The 17,104-nt window shown below is 45.9% G+C and overlaps 4 protein-coding genes across 4 annotated transcripts; 1 reads left to right on the plus strand and 3 right to left on the minus strand.

Moving 5' to 3' along the window:
* Positions 1–3,247: 3,247 nt before the first annotated feature.
* Positions 3,248–5,717, plus strand: PtA15_8A386 (uncharacterized protein; the record flags this gene model as incomplete). Its single annotated transcript, XM_053171810.1, has 7 exons — positions 3,248–3,272; positions 3,432–3,470; positions 3,542–3,605; positions 3,672–3,974; positions 4,058–4,554; positions 4,629–4,900; positions 4,980–5,717. The coding sequence occupies 7 exons, from the start codon at positions 3,248–3,250 to the stop codon at positions 5,715–5,717; spliced, it is 1,938 nt and encodes a 645-aa protein (XP_053023037.1).
* Positions 5,718–6,521: 804 nt separating this feature from the next.
* Positions 6,522–6,970, minus strand: PtA15_8A387 (uncharacterized protein; the record flags this gene model as incomplete). The annotated part of the gene is made up of 4 exons (XM_053171811.1): positions 6,522–6,609; positions 6,649–6,756; positions 6,818–6,857; positions 6,928–6,970. 4 exons carry the CDS (start codon positions 6,968–6,970, stop codon positions 6,522–6,524), a joined length of 279 nt encoding a protein of 92 aa, XP_053023038.1.
* Positions 6,971–8,327: 1,357 nt separating this feature from the next.
* On the minus strand, positions 8,328–10,540 carry PtA15_8A388 (uncharacterized protein; the record flags this gene model as incomplete). The annotated part of the gene is made up of 9 exons (XM_053171812.1): positions 8,328–8,703; positions 8,779–8,867; positions 9,053–9,118; positions 9,239–9,336; positions 9,422–9,510; positions 9,623–9,676; positions 9,761–9,798; positions 9,894–10,152; positions 10,272–10,540. 9 exons carry the CDS (start codon positions 10,538–10,540, stop codon positions 8,328–8,330), a joined length of 1,338 nt encoding a protein of 445 aa, XP_053023039.1.
* Positions 10,541–11,165: 625 nt separating this feature from the next.
* On the minus strand, positions 11,166–11,874 carry PtA15_8A389 (uncharacterized protein; the record flags this gene model as incomplete). Its single annotated transcript, XM_053171813.1, has 5 exons — positions 11,166–11,234; positions 11,335–11,361; positions 11,504–11,518; positions 11,632–11,680; positions 11,747–11,874. The coding sequence occupies 5 exons, from the start codon at positions 11,872–11,874 to the stop codon at positions 11,166–11,168; spliced, it is 288 nt and encodes a 95-aa protein (XP_053023040.1).
* Between the last annotated feature and the right edge of the window lie 5,230 nt (positions 11,875–17,104).

A 17,104-nucleotide genomic window follows, 5' to 3' on the forward strand; every position in this document is an offset into this window, starting at 1 on the left:
TCATCACTACTCTCAAGCTCTCACTCCAACTCACATGACTCAAGTGGCAGCCAAACACTTGAGTTATATTGAAATATATGAAACATGTGTACAGTGACCCTGCAATGTAAGCATAAGGATGGGGGACAAAAATCCTATGATTACATTGTGGTATGCTTTCTTATTGAGGTAAACTTCCAGCAAAAACAAGAAAATAGTTGCCAGAAATCTACATTTATGCTATGCTTAAATTGTGATTATGCTTACATTGTGAATGCTTAAATTGTGAATGCTTCTTACATTGTGGGGCCACTGTGCCACATTACAGGGGTTCACAATTGAAATTTGCTTAACTTGGCAGATTTTGAGGTGTTTCTGAACAAATTTTATAAAAATTGTTGAATTGAACTGATTTATCAGAAGCACCTATCTGGACATCAACATATTTCCAATATTGAATTTTCTTTTGTTCATGAACACCTTAAAATTGACTCCAAAGTTCTGTAAAATTCAAAAAAGTTGACTTCAGAGTTTTGTAAGAGCATCTCCAACGGTCCCTGGATCGCGCAGACCCTGGGTCACGGCCCTGGACCACATGTAACGGGGTATCCCAGGCTCGGTCCACAGCGGACTCGCCAGAAATCGAGACCCGACAACAGGCTGGACCAACTCGTTGTCGGCAAGACCACACCTTGCCCGTCAAGCCACACAAGTAGATGACCAGCTCCTGGTCATCCTTTCGATCCTCGGAGTCAAACGCCCGGTCATCCTATCGATGACCGGCCATGCATTGATCCCGGTCATCAATAGGATGACCCGTGATTATATTGATGCCGGTCATTGGTCTCGATGTCCGCTCATCTATGTTGATGCCCGGCCATCGGCCTCGATGACCGGTCATGGGATCGATGACCAGTCATGGGCATCAATGACCGGTCATGGGTATCAATGACTATCGATGCCCGGTCATCGGCTTTGATGACCGGTCATGGGTATCGTTGACAGGTCATCCTATCGATGACCGGTCATGGGTATCGATGACAGGTCATCCTATCGATGACAGGTCATCCTATCGATGACAGGTCATCCTATCGATGACAGGTCATCCTATCGATGACCGGTCATGGGTATCAATGACCGGTCATCTTATTGATGACCAGTCATGGGTATCAACGACCGGTCATCCTACCAATGACCTGATGTGAGGATGGGCCGGTAGGTGATGTAGCGTTAGGTGTAGCATGTGTGGGGTGCGAGGTGCGGCCCAAGAGGGCCGAGTGTCGGGTTGGAGCAGACTCGCCACAAGTGGAGGGCTGTGGCGAGTTGAGGCGACTCGGGAGGCGTTTGGCGAGTCGTGTAGCGAGTCCGTTGGACCCCGAAAACTCGCCCGACTCGCTAAATTGGGGTCGCGAGTCCCGCTTTAGCGAGTCCGTTGGAGATGCTCTAAAGCTCTTTTGCCAAAACCCTTATCAGGCAAGTGCATGACATCACATAACATCATTGCTGCCAAACAGAGCCTTGGTTTTTACCAGTTCAATGCTCAAAACAATCATGCCCCAGCGGGGGCCACAAAAACATGGTCAATATGGGGATCGAACCCATGACCTTGGCATGACAGATCAAAGGAATCTATTCTGACTCTATTAGTACCACGCTCTACCGACTAAGCTAATCGACCGCCCGATGACGTAGGAGGCCTGTTTGAGCCGGTATATTTAACGCAACATTCTCTAAATTGAACTTGGAAATAGATCAGGTGTTGCAATCAGAATCCTACATCTCGTTCAAGCCGGCGAGATTTTGAACCGGCTATAGATCGTCGCCGTCTCGTTCAAAGAAAAAAACTTCAGAGGGGTGAATATTCATTTGTGAAGGCACGCGGTCCAACGCCGGCAAGTGCATCAGCGCAAGCTTGGGACAGGGGCTATATAGGGTATAACGGTTGGTTGGTCGGCCCATATTCAGTGGCTCTATAGCCGACGGATGGCAATCGAGGGTACGAGTAGGAGTAGCTCAGCGAGTTTAAAGAGACTACGCGGCATATCCACCGAGCCTAGCCTGGGTCCGGTCTATGCGAAATAGTCGGAGTCGGACGCGGTTGGATTTGGGACGATGGCGAGAGTGAGGCTCGAGCAAGCCAACCAAGCTGACGTAGTTTCAGGGGCCGAAAACTTCAAAATGAGCAGCATCAAGACAAGCATTTTGTTTTCACGGTGGAGAGTTGCGTCTGACAACCTTGGTTTAGAATGTTTAGAGACTTGAATAACACCCAGAGATACACCCCCGCAATCCGCAATCCCAGAGAGCCTCGAGTCGAATGTCATTTATAACCCAACGTTCAAGTTCCACGATTTCCATTCGTTTTCCTGGACAAAAACAAGTGTCAGACTCAGGATGATGAAGAAAAGATGAAGACGGTCAGACTGACGCTCGTTCGGCTGATGTGCTCAACAGACTGCGACAGGCGGGAAGTCATCTCCGTTCGGCTGAAATCAAGTCCCTCGGGCTCGACCTGGATGTGCCGCGCAGGTTATACATACATGGTTAAATCTTGGCGAATCCCTTCGCTGCAAGCTCTACAATCTAAACCCTTCATAGTCGTACAAAAGAAGCAAAAAAGGACGAGATCATCGTCCAAGACGATCCAGGTGTGCGGTGATCGAGTTTCATCCATAACTCCAGGGGTCAGGTGCACCAGACGGCAATCGGCAGGCCTCGGACCCTATTGCTTTACGTTTTGGGGATGCACATATTACGGTGAGCAGCCCTGGACTCAAACTCGAATCGCAAGTGCCAGAATGTGTATTTGGACATCTCAGCTGATCGGGTATAGCTGTAAACTCAATCAAGATGAAGCTCGATTGTTGTGTTTGCGAGGAGCGATCCCGGAAAAGTCCGCTACCCCCACTGTTGGTTGCCTGGTTCTGGTCCAGCTTCACTCCGACCTTGTTTCGTCTTTCGTGGGTCAACAGCTCGTCTTCTCTCCCCCTTTCCTGAATCCCGTGAGCATATTTACATTGATCTGAATCAGAGCATTGGCTGACCATGGCGAGCTGCTTGCATCCAGAACCACTCACTGCTTTATCGGCATCAGACGATTCTGCATCCACGAAACGAGTGGGATAACACTTTGGACTACAAAGACTCACGATGTACGTAACCGCCTTCGACTCTTTATGTCATTCGAGCGTTGTAGATCACGTGGCTGATTTCGAGGGCGATGTACATAACCAAAAGTCTGGTCGATCTCCAAGCTCAACCCTTTATCATGAAGCATCATAGCCAAATTCGAGGTCGGTAACCACAATAGTTACTTCAATCCAACTGCTACTCTCAGCCTGAAACCTCAATCCCAACGTGCCATTATCGTGCTGGTTCTGATCATTTTTGTTTTTTGTATATTTTTTTCGCCCACCTACGTCCAAAAATCATGTTTGCCTGCTCTACTCCAGATGCCAACGAATCACGCGTCTTGGTTCTTTACACCGGAGGTAAGATTTCATTCACGCGTCTTCGAGCGGGCTGTCTGCCTAGAAGTCTCACAGATTTATTTTACTCTTAGGTACGATTGGAATGCTATCGGGACCGAAGGGATATTCCCCACTCTCCGGATACTTATCAGAGCAGTACATCCGTCAATTTTCCACAGTTCTCTTCGGGGTTCGCTATCTGACAATCAACTTTTGTTTCAGCCTACGCTCCCAGCCGCGTTTTCATGATCCAAGCTCGAGTTCCTTGTGCACCAACAGTCAAACCGTGGATGCCTTCCGGTCCTGGCAATCGCTGGTATCTCTCAATTCTCCATCATCAGCCGCAACCAGCCCAATGCACCCTTCCGCCAATAATCCAGCTTCCCCATCCAGTGTTGAAGCTCTGCCTATGACGGATGAAACTAGCAGGTATAATGGGAACCAGTTGAAAGTCATCACCGAAAGTGGCGCGCAATGGTTGGACAGTTTAGTCATGCAAGCAAGTCATGGATGTCCAAAAATTCGGTCCGTTCTTTTTGCTGGATGTGTTAAACGCCCTTTGCACTCTCGTTCTGATTTTTCTTGGCATCTTCAAAATAAATTCTCAGCTATGCGATTCTTGAATATGAAAGACTGATTGATTCATCCGAAATCGAAATATCAGATTACTTGAGGATTTGCAATTCGATCCAGTCCAATTACTATCTGTATGACAGTTTCGTCATTTTACACGGGACAGATACGATGGCGTATACGGCGTCGGCGCTATCTTTCCTACTAGAAAACTTGGGCAAAAACGTTATCCTCACGGGCGCTCAAATCCCACTCTCAAGTCCCCGGAATGACGCCGTAGAAAATCTGCTGGGTGCCTTACAAATCTCAGGCACCTATTTGATACCTGAAGTCTCTTTGTATTTCAATCATCGTCTATGGCGGGGAAATCGGTCGATGAAAGTCAGCAGTGTCGAATTCGATGCGTTCAAGAGCTTCAACCTCGAACCTTTGGTCAAAATCGGATGCAATGTCGAAGTTAGATGGGACCTAATTTCTAGGCCTGTTGAACGCCAGGCCTTCAGAGTCCATCAAGATATGTGCGAGAACGTGGGTAAGTGTATATTCACCCCGAATGAATTTAATTCTGTACAGCTGTTGATCAAGAAAGGAGTCCTCATTTTGTAGCCGTCCTTCGTCTCTTTCCGAGTATTACACTTGCTTCCGTTCGTGCCTTTCTGGCTCCACCCATCCAAGGGATAGTTCTAGAGACTTTCGGATCTGGCAATGCGCCTCGAAAACCAGCTCTGCTGGAAGCTTTCAAAGAAGCCGCCGACCGGGGGGTAGTCATCGTCAATGTGACCCAATGTGTTGTTGGGACCGTCTCCAGCGACATTTATGAAACTGGACGGGCCTTGGCTGAAGTGGGAATCACTGGAGGTCGAGACATGACGACTGAGGTAGGTTTTCAGCTGGTTTGAAATTCACGCCGGCAGGAAGGCAGCTTATCAAGAGAACTTCCATTATCTCATTCCGCAGTGTGCACTCGCCAAACTAGCTTATCTCTTATCAAAGCCATCCTTGTCGCCAACAAAAATTCGCACCCTAATCAGCCAACCTCTTCGGGGGGAGCTCACTTTACCCGCACGCGTACAGTTTCAGCCTCAGCCGGTTGAGGATCGATTGAATTGGCTGATGAAGCAAATTACATCTCTTAAACTGACCAGCCACAATTCCCCCGTCCCCAAGGATCAAAATGACACCATACCCAAGCACGCCCCACAAATCCCTTCAACCATCATTTCAGACGATTCAACCCCGCTCCTCCAACGGTCACCCAACCTTGGAAGGCTCTCATTTTACCAAGACGTGGGGGTAGAGCTTGAGACGAGTGAAATGTTACAGAGAGAGCAAGACCTGACTGAACAGTCGTTGTTGCCCATAGCTCTGACGGCCGCCTCCGCCCGCGATGATTCAAGTCTCTCTTCATTACTAGAGATCTGCTCGGACCAAATCCAAACACAAGGTCTACTCAACTTGCGCATCGCCACCGGGTTGGGCCAGACCGCATTGCACTTGGCAGCCTTCTACGGACGCTTCAAAAACATCGAGTTGCTCCTCGATCATGGCGCCTCGGTTCATCTGAGAGACGATACCGGGCACACTCCACTCTTCTATGCCATAAACAACCATCATAAAACTTGCGTCGACTTGCTTGTTAAAGCTGGTGCTCATCTGACTGACTTTGAACAGGCCGAGGACTGTACGAGTGCTTAGTCTTACAGAAATGTTGACTGCATCAATCTCATATCCACTCTGGCTGTCCATTCGCCAGTGCGCTCTTTCGCTCCTCTGCTTTTATTTTTCCCTCAGTACTACGGCTTCATATTTTCTTGCCAGTGGCAACGCATCCTTTCCGCTTGTCTCTCCCTCTCTATTTTGGTTGTTTCAATTAAAAAATTCTTGCAAGTATCAATTCTGGTTAGGGAACAAAACAAAAATCTTGGGCTCCCACATCTTGCTAAACAAAATTGAAAAAATGGGAATGAAATGACAACGTAACAGTGCGCATAGGTTCAGCTCCTGCTGGTTATGTTTTGCCCCGCTTGGCTTGAGGTGTATGTAGTTGAAAGTGACTTGCATGTGCAGAAGAAGGAAGAAAAGTTCAAGCTATGGCAACAGGAACTGCGCGCCTGGAGTCTTGGTGGCGATTTGAGCCCTGGAGGCTCCATGGTGTTAACGAATCCACCCCAGCATGTGTTTCCTCCGACCATGTCATCCGGAGTCGCCAGCTAATGCAACCTAGCAACGCTTCCCGTCCGTACGTAGATGGCCCATAACCATAGAAGACAGCGGCCCTGCCTATAGAGAGGTTGTGCCTCAGGCCTGCGCGTGAAGCAAGCGGTATCATTTTCGTCAAGCTCGCCTGGCATGTAGCTAACTAGTTTGACACAACGAAAGCCTTGCACGAAGCATAATGGTCTTGAAATAATCACCCTGTAATTGCGCAGTAGCTAGCTACTAAAAGGCACCACATGATTCGTAAGAAATAAAGTAAAGAATATTGAAACCAAGCGACCACTACTGTTCGTGAGGAGCACCGAGAGTGAGGGTCGCCGCTGGGTTGAAATTAAGTTCATACAGTTGAAACTGGTCAGCTGCCTTGCGGCTGCATGTGATTGCAAGAGAGTCAGTTGGCTTACTTTACCACCAGCCGTAACGGTTGTAGCCGTAAGGGTTACCATAAAAGCCGCCGTAGGGGTAACCGCCGTAAAATGGTCCCCATTGGCCAGCCTGGCCAGCCTGAGCAGCAGCTCTATTTATGTACACCTTCAGTTTCGTGGGCAGCTCATGTGTGCACTGACAGGGTTACTTACTGGGTGTTTGTTTGCTGAGACAGAGGACTGGCAAAGACGCCTGGATTGTACGTTGAACAGACTTCAGTGTCATTGCAACGAGCTAAATTTCTTGATTCACCCGAACTTACCAGTGCAGACGGCAAGCGCGGCAGCTAAGGTAGTGAATTGCATGGTGGCGGTGGTTTAAAGGTTGGGGTGTTGAGAAAAAGCTGTGAACCTGTCAAGCGCGAAAGGGTTGATTATGCTAAGTTGGGGTCGAAATTGAATGTTTTGAAAGTGGATGAAGAAAAAGCCTAGGGTGCGACGCAACGGCTCTTTTTATGGCTTTCTCAGCTGAGCAGCGTCTACCGAAGCACTCCATCTTGAGGCATCACCACTTCTGAGAGAGGAGAGACTCGTGCTGTTTTTCCGCGGCGAACGGCTATTCCACGTAGGTATGGGTTTCACGATAGGGAAACCCGGGCTGCAGTTCGAGCGCTCGCGGTATCGTTATGTTGTGATTTCTCGCTTGACTTGCAGGCCAAATTGTAACACGCGTAAGTAAATTTTGTGCCGCGGGAAGCGAGAAACCTTATCGTGAAACCCCCTCATTTTCCATGCGGGGCTGGATCCGTGTAAGCTTTCCCTCTGATTCAGCCAGCTTGATCTCATCCTCGCGGCCTTAAAGGGAAACCAATTTGCGAGGATTTATCTGGGGCATGATGGCTTGCCGAGAGTTTCCTCTTGTTTTCAACTTTTTTCCCATTGCACCGAAGATCAATCCATCTGATGATTGACAATGACATGTAAACGAAATTCTAAGCGTAAAACAGCGGATGGGCGGGTTTAGCAGTGTCATATTCCGTCCTACATAATATTGCTGGTCAAAATCAATTCATCAAGCTGGTGGAAAATCATTCCCTGGTCATGCATGACCACCTATACCTTTGTATCTAGCAGTTCTTACCGATTTTCTCTACCGGCATAACATGGGACGCTTATTTGATTTTTAGCAAGTTATCCTGGAGTTCCGCTCATTCCATCTGAACATTTATCTTCATTTATATAAGTTCCGATAATTGTTAGCATTAGAAGGACTCGTCACCAAATGTATGCAGTGTTGAAATGGACAGCAACAGCAACAAGTCTAACTTGTTCTTCAAAACGATAGAAACCATTGATATATGTTCATGAAAGATCTGAAGGACTTGTTTTCAAAACATGGCTAAAACTTAAAAGATGCAATTTATCTAACCAAGAAATAACTTGCAAGTAAACTTTCTTCGCGGTTGAGAATTCTGAGCGTAGTAAGTCGTGAATGTTATGTTCCGGTCCTACGAACAAGATTGTCGTAGTTCCATGTTTGACCAAACCCTGCACGTCGAAGGCCCTTCTTCCTTATAACCAACGACTGGAATAACTACGATTACAATTTGAATACAAGAGGTACGCGAGGCGAAGAACTGCACGGAAGAATTTCAGCTTTGAAGGTATGATCCAATTGCGCCAATTCCGCCATACCCTTGTGATCGAAACTCATAGATGAGTTTTAATCTGCCTGCGGTCCGATCCAGTATAACGCTTTTTCTTCGCCGAATAAGATCCCAGGACCGCAGGGCCGTTTGCGCTTCAAGGTTGGCGGCCCGTCCAAGAACCAAAATTCGGGCTCGAAGTCGTCAACGAACATCACACTTGATGCAATGCGACGAGTGGTATGTGTGGCGATCGGCTGTAAGCCGAAACCACAGACTGGCTGGGACTTCAAATCCCAAACCTTGATAGTTGAGTCGCGACCTGGCATGCAGACCAGGTTTCTATCCTTCGAAACTGTGAGTCCAAACGATTGGTCGCATGCGTTATCCCAGCCGTCAAGACTCATCGTCGGATCTGATGTTAGATACCGAATATCATGAAGTTTTGCGTATCTGTGTGAAACACCCAATTAGCTGTTTTTCATTCATGTCACGATTATTAGGATCTCTTTGTCCATTTTAACTTACCCCATAGTCCCAGCTACTAGGAATTGATGATCATCGACGCGTTTCAAGTGATAAATAGAACGACCTTGAAGTAATCCATTCCTATGGAGCTGATGTGCAAGATCCAATTGTAGATAGCAATCAGCTTAGGAAAACGTGGCGAGCTGGTTATAATATTGATTTACAGCCTATCCGAACAACAACAAAAAAACCAATGAATATGGCAAATTACAAAGGGAAGATGGTTTCATTGATTCCAAGATGGATCCCGAAGAAAGATTTGGAATATACTCACAAGGTGCGGTGAACGTATATCAAACTGGATTAAATCCCCTGATCGAGTCCCAAGCAAAAAGTTAAACTGTAATGTATTAGATTAGTCAGACTGCCGAATGTATAATAGTACTCTTGATAAATCTCCTTCTGACGTCAAATGTGGGTAAAGTTAGAAAGTAAGTACGAAATCGGTCAGGCGGCTTACATCATCACTTCTTTCTATGGTAAACACAGACGATTTCGGATTTTGGGAAACAACAGTTTGGCGATGATAGTCGTAAATGGCCAAAGATTTCTCACAGCCTGATGAAAAAAGTAGGAACACGTTTACTAGCCGTTCTGTATTGATAAGCTGTTTGCGGTGAAGTCTTTAGAAAACAATGCTTACCCATCAAAAGATATTGCGGAGTCAAGCACAGCGACCAAGTAGTATTCGTGAATGAAGCACGCTGTATCAAGTCTGGAAGGCCTTCATAACTAATGGCAGAGGCCGGTTGAAAATAATCCCGAGAAATGATCCCTCAGTTTAGTTCATGTGAAGCAAAATGTTAAGAGAGCCTGAGTCTTTGGTGATTCTGAAGTTTCTTACTCTGATGTCATTGGATTTGGTGTTGTGATGACACATCCCGATGTGGCAGCAAAGCTAACACGCGATTGGATCAAGGATAAGCAATAGCAGTCACAACGCCGAACATGCCAAATTTCTTTCAGAATTACGAAGGCTTACCAAGTCACACCCCCATTAGAAGCGATTGAGGTAAATGGCTGCAAGAGAATGAACGCTGTGAGTCAGTCTTGAATATGGTTTGGAGCAAGCCAAAACAAATGATGTGATAGCACCGCGATGGAAAGAAATGTACCTCTGGGGAACCACTCATTATACATGGTGACAAATCTACCTGAGCCCACGCTAAAGAAGGGTGACGATGTAGTAGTTTTCCAAAGTCACATAAGAGTGCCTCGCTGTGATTTGATCCAAGCACTAATATTTCATTCGAGTGCTCTTCAAAGTTGGACACTGCAGCCGTAACGATACGGCCGCTCAGACCACCTCTCTGCGTTGGAAATGCAAGATGGGAGGGCTTTACTGATGATGAACAGGCTTTTCCATATGAAATTCTGTTTGATACGACAGCAAATGAAAAAAAAACGTGTCAGCATGAAATCAGGGAGAGATCTGGATGAGCTCTCGCAACCTGTCGATCAGATAAGTCATGATAACCAATGGGCTGACATACGTTGTTGCGTGCCTTGACCGCTTTGAGGCGGAAGCCCAATCGGTTTCAGGGTTAAATTCTAGCCTTGTGGGACGGCGGACAGATGGGCTTTTGAGATTGGTTGGAGGCAGGGGGGGTCCATCTTGACGATCAGAGACTGTGGTCGTTCCACACACGGCACCTCGACCCGGGCCTGATGGTGGGCATTTGAAGAATCGGTTCAGAACGGGGTCGTATTCGTATCCATGGACTGCTGGAGGGATTCTGCTAGAGCTTGAAGGTGGGCTCATTCAATTAATTTCGATGGTGGAAATTTGGTACCCGATGTCAATATGTATTCAATGAAAGAATAAACTGAGTGTTGGCTTGAGTCGGCAAATGTCGATAGCAACCAAGTTTGAGGTCTGGGTTCCACTCAGACGCGGCTGGCGTGGACCTGGTGATCAGTGACTTGGCTGCAGAGGAGAGCATGGTTGGGAAGCAAGTCCGTTTTGAATAGGAAAGGGAAGTGTTGCTCAAAAGGTACAGCCCGGCACTGCGGCACAGCATATGTATCTGAGGCGCTGGAAAAATCGTGCATCAGCAGAAACTTTGCATTTGAGACCTGCCACGGGTTCTCCTTTTTGAATGCATACTTCTTGCAAAAGAATGGAGCACTTGCCGTTCAAAGATGTTGTTTCAGACCCAGAAAATCTACATAATTTGCGTGGAGGTATAGTGCCACAGCCAGTAGGCCTAACTTAAAGAAGTCCCTCTATTGATTTGGAGGGGAGAGGCTGACCCGCAGGGACCGTCCGAAAGAGGATCATACACATAAATATGTATCATAACGAAGAAAGAATTACGGAAAAAATGTAAAAGGGTACTTTAACACGAGTATATGACTACATAGATTTATATTCACATTGTGAAAAATCAATCAGAAGATGCTAAGCCAAACCGTTCGAAGACTTCGCCTAAAGTTTTTCCCTCGATTGAAGCAATCTACGGACGACAAGTCCATCACGATGAATCAAGAAACAGATCAGCAAGGATGCTGTGCGTGAAACTCGGGTTGATATTTTTTTTTCGTTCGGCAGCTCACTGCCTTGATAATGCTTTGAGTATGTTCCTGAAGGATCAAATCATCCGAGCCGGGATGGGAAGGAAAACGATCAGAAATGTGTTGGAAGTAGGGGAAGTGCGCTTTCCTACCCATTTACCTTCGGCAGAAGGAATCAGAAAGATCAAAGATAGAATAACTAAGGACGTACTTTGCAGGTATTGTACTTTTGTTTGTTTGTTGAAGAAGTTGAGGTCGGTTGGCGAAACATAAAACTCACCATGGTGACTCAGTATGGCCGGCGCTCCTCAGTTGAGATGCTTGGGGGAGTATCCTCACCTTGTCCAGGGCTGCGATATGACTGGCGGTCAATTGCTTCGCTCGCTGCCTTTGTGGTATTGATGAAGGTCGAGTCAGTTGACCATCTTGTTTTGGAGAGATGAAGAGGACCCACTCCGTCATGCCCAGTTGGGATTGGTTCTCAATCGCTTCTTTCAATTCTTGAATTCTATCCGAATGATTGGGGCCATCACGATCGCTGGATCTTTCGTGACCTTTTTGTGTGTTGGTTGTCTCTCCCATCCTCTGCTATTAGTCTACCGAAGCCATCGAAGGAAGACGGCTTCCCAGTGGGGTTCCCTAGCACGGGGTAAAACGAGTGACACCCCAGGTGAACCTTTCTACCAGCCCACAGGCTCACAGGCTGCTGACTTAAGCCCCCTGGGACTGGGGGTACAGAGCACCCCGAACTTAACCCAAGTCCCTCGCTGCTGCGGGCGTCTGGTCTTGCGAAGCAAGCCTCCGATAGCCCTCGGCAGGAGGGACTTACGCCTTATCAACCCGTTTTGCGGGGGCTAGATTTTAAATTTAGGTGGCAGGAATTTTCAAACCTTTATGCTTCCTTGCTTCCGTAACATTTTGTGGAATAAATTACCTTGGGTGATAGCCCTGCTTCTTGCCATCCTCTCCACCAAAACTGTGATCAATCATGATGATCCTGCCTCTCCAAATAAATTTCCCCATTAAATACAAACTTGAAATCCATCGGACTTTGTTTACAGAGGGGGTCCGTGAATATCTAAGCAGGTCCAAGCGCACGAGCATATATACATAACGGTCATCTAGCGATCTAAACGTGAAACCAAGATCACATAATTCTGAGGGTCTGTGCGTTGCAGAGATGAAAGAAATTACAGAATTGGCTAAGATTCTTGGTGACTCTATACATTGCATTTTTCTTATTTTAATTCTAGTAAAATACTGGTATGGAAAAGGATAGAGAAAAAATACCAAAATTTTGCTCAGCATGTTGGGTCTTGAAGGAAGTAAAATAGTAGCAACATGTGAGCGATACGTGATCTGTGGAATTAAAAAAAGGAAAAGTTGTCTGAAAATTTCATTCTAGCCACGCGAGCTTGGGTCAATATGGTGTAAGTTCCTCCTGACGGAGGCTCGCTTTGCGAGTTCAGCCTACCCCCCGCTGCCGGGGGCCCCAAGTCTTGAGGGACTTTGTTAAGTTCGAGAGCACCCCAATGCAAAGCATCTCCCATTCCCAAGGACGGTTCATGTAGGGCCAAAATCAGCAAGACCAAAATAAAGTTTATCCCACGGTCCCAGCCAATTTGGCTGGGAAGGCTTGCTGATTTATAACATCAGCAGGGTTAAAAAATCCCTACGTGAACTGTCCTAATGAGACTTATGAGTTATCAGCATTTTTCCGCATGAGAGCTTTGGCAAAATTGTGGCTTTTGGCCAACTTTTTAGATCAAAGTGACATTACACAGCAACCACTCATTTTGAGATAGCAAGCTGAAGTGCAGAGGATAGATGGAAATCTCAGCTTCATTGTACTCCACAAATGATAGAAGTTACACCGGAGGGGAAGTCTTGCCTTTGCCCAGAAGTGGAACTCTTGCAGCCTCATGTACACCCAACCATTGAGGGGGGGGTGTACTCCTCTTGATGAATGGTTGTGTCAGCCATTGATGAGAGACTTTATAGAATAGGGCCAAAGATCTATGGTATTCAAAATCAAAAATCAAATCAAAGCAATAGTTTACATATTTTCTACTGCAGAATGCTTGGATGTTTTCTCAAAATTTCCAGTTTTATAGAAAATATCGAGATCAATGGGCAGCACTACCCATTTTCCAAAAACCAACTCATAAGGAGGTTCCCTGTAGTCAGCTTAGTCAAGATCCAATTGGCAAACAACACCAAAGGCCACAAACTCTTGCCACTCTCTCCCACCAACTTAACCAGAGCAGCCTTAAGCAGAGTGTGTCCACTCTCAACCATACCTTGATCTTCAGGGTAATATGGTGTGGAAACCAAATGTTGCCCTTGCGGGGAAAACAACATGTCCACCAGAGCTTGGTCAAACTCAAAGCTGCCATCCATTAAATAAGGACCCACCAAGTCATACCACATCATCCAGTGCTGTTGAAATAACACTGCCACCCATTTGGAGGTGAGATCTGTGAGAATTCACGCCTAGGTGAACGGTATCTTTCCCACAAAGTGAGAAAGATGCCGGGATCTCAATCAGCTGCGGAATCTGGTAAGCAAAGCAAACCATTTTCCGCAGTCAAATCAAGCGCCGCGGGATCGTAAAACTGAAATCATCCTTTGATGAAAACAGGTCCAATCCACGTGAGCAGCAAGATTAGGCTCAAGGAAAATCCCGGCCCCAGATCACTATCCAAGAGAATTACAACCAGTGCCAAAGGTAAGCGGTTTAATTAAAACTCAAGGATAGATGATTAAAAAGGAGTCGCTAACGCGATACATAATAGCTCTAGACAACGTCAGAGAAAGCCAGACCAAACACACCGAGTCCACTCAAAGAGTTGGGAATACCGGTAAGAGTGTTCGCTCTTAGATCAGGCAGACAGAAACAAAAGGCTAAGAGAACGACACCGTTGAACTTTTACAGACAATGTTGCAACACTTCTCCGCCGTTTCGCTGTCGCTCAACCAAATAGGATATAAAAAGGCAAAAGCCTTATCCGAGTAAGAGAGATTGCAGCTCAGATAATAGTCAGCAAAGACTGACACTGAACTTGCTCCATTCTTTCAGATCATCCTTAGATCATCGCAAGCCAAAGAACCATTCACGGTTCCTCAAGTTCTCTTATCTCTTATTGAGAATAACTTCCATCCATCCTGTCAGATATTGGTCTTGAGTCTGCTCTTAGGTAAAAAGGAGATTTCACTTCTTTTGCTTTATAACATAATTGTAAATACAAGATAAATTAAACCTGAATACTAATAAGAATAAAAATCTCAGTTCTCTGAATTCTTTCAAGATCATTGAGGAACTTTGCTTTAACCCGGCCGGAGAAATAATTACAAGTCTCAATGAGGTACTTGGCACCACCTGCTTTAATGGGGACCACATCCATAAAAACCCTCCCAAAAACAGTGGAATCCCCAGTTGGATAGCTGTACTCTAACGTCCACCTGAAATTGTGCTTCTGGGAAGCTTCACAGCTCCAACATCAGCGCACAACAGACCAATTTAAAGATGGCCGCCAGAAGCGCTCCACTACTTTACAATAACTCTCCAACAATCTGTGATTTTCTAAATCCACATGTAGCTTCTACAGAACTTGTTCCTTTTTGGTCAGTGCTCCTGCCCCACACGCCCTTGTGCCATGGCTACCCAGTCCAGCCCCTGCCAGTTTGATATCTCACTTCCATTCCTGGGGGTTGGTGCCTGAAATAGCACATCTGAGCTTTCCCAATGAAGGTGGGTACCAGTGGTACCTGGTGTCTGTTTTGGGCTGAAAATTGACCTGGCACACATACCCACCGGTGTTAAACAGGTACAAATTTCCATCTCTAAATCCAGGTGAGCCCCTGAGTGCAGGTGTTTGGGGAGATGCTGAAGTATCCCCCTGACCCCTGGGTGGTTGGTTAGTAGGCAGTGGGTGTGCTTGGATGTTCAATCAATTAGATGGGCTTGAGCCTGGGGGATCTGGATTGGATGGTCTTTGGATTTCTTGGATGGATGGGACATGGAGCCTCAGAGGTTTATTCAAGTTCTATGGGGCCTCAGTGATCTTTTGAGGCAATCAAATTATCCCTGTTGGTCACCTAGATGGTGAAAAGGACAGACAGACCAAGGAAATTTTATCTCCACAACTGATGTGGTTTGGAGTGATGATCATCCCATTATGATAATATGAGAAACCCTGTAGCTGGCTAAAAACACAACCTTTTCAAAGTTTGCAACCCTGCTGCAGTGTGGGCACCTTTGGCCTGCTCAAGATGTGTAGAAATGCAATATCTCTGCAGGGAGAGGACTTTGACTAAACAAAAAATTTGGGCTGACTGGATCTCCACTGGATCTCCAAGCTTTGGTGGTGGTGGATGTTTTCCCCTCATAGCTTTATAACCACCAAACAAGTTCTCTGTCAACTGTGGTCAATTGAATGCCTGCTTCTTCCTGTAATGTACATCTACTCAGAATTTTTTACTTTAATTTTCATCACCCTTTTATGTTTCTTTCAAAACCTTGGATTTGTCACTTTGGTTGGAAAGTGGCAAACCCATGAACTTATCAACCTCCTTTTTTAATCCATCTCATCTTTTGATCTCTTTTCATTTAATGAAATCAGTATGGCATTATTTCAAAATGCCCATAGGCAACAATAGGTATGTTACAGATAATGGTAAGATAATGGTTTCTTAGCTGTTATCATTACAGTTACTCGTAATGGCAGTGTGTTACGTTACTGCCGCAATGTAAGAGACAAATATTAATGTTTGTGGAGTTATTGGTGCCTTCAGAGCGCCAGGTAACTGATCAAATTTGGGCTGGAAAGAGCCTATTTTGGCCTGTTCAGTGGATAACGTGCTGTAACAACCTCAAAAAGAGGGCCTGTTATGTTATGTGCGAGGCCAGAAAAGATCCCTTTACAGATAAAATAAAAGGGTGCTGCCAGTGCAGTTATGTTCCCCAAATTGTGCCAACAATGCACCACAACATAACTACCCATTATTGCGAGAGGTCCAAGCAAGCTTTTAATTGTCACAAAAAAATTTAAAAGCTCAATTGGACCTGAGGAAAGGAGGAAAGCCTTTATTTCAAGAAATCATTGTGTGAAAAAAATAGATAAAATTTTATGAGCTGTAGCACAGGCTCTCATGTACATAGCTAGCACATAGATGTGATGGACTGCACACCTGTGGTTTGAGAGGCTGGAGAACCGGACCTCTTCATCATCCTACAAGCTACCATACTAGGATCGAGAACCCCAGAGCCCCTGTCCCCTGAACCCATCTTCCTCTCCACTAGAAAAGACCTTAACATAAAATGTAGGAGATGAAAAGTTAGGCAGGAAGGAGTTGCTTCATGGTGGTAGGTTGGAATTGGATGAAAAGTGTTTGTTTTTAGTCTGAGGAACAAAGAAAGCTATGGTTCCAACTGAGATCTTGTCACATGGCAAGCTTAACTAAGCCACTTGTGGTGAGCGGGTCTGGGTGGCAGCCCAGGCTCACCAGAGAGGCTTGTGCACTAAAACACAAAGCTTGCGTGAGCCAGATGTGATATACACACCATTAATTCTCTCCTGGTTTCTATTCCACTCATCAGAATTTTTCTTTTTTGGTTTTTCTGACAGGTCACCATCTGCTTGATTTTTTAGTAATTTTTTTTATTGTTGTACTCTCCCTGCTTCATATTTCAAACTCAACAACAAGAAGTGGTATGACTGCGCACGGTCCTTGCCCTATGGGACGCAAGCCAAATCAAAGTTCAAAATTGTGAACTTGGACAAATTTTTTTGGGTCAGCCTAAATGCACTCC

Source organism: Puccinia triticina, chromosome 8A, assembly GCF_026914185.1.
Source record: "Puccinia triticina chromosome 8A, complete sequence".
NCBI lineage: Eukaryota > Fungi > Basidiomycota > Pucciniomycetes > Pucciniales > Pucciniaceae > Puccinia > Puccinia triticina.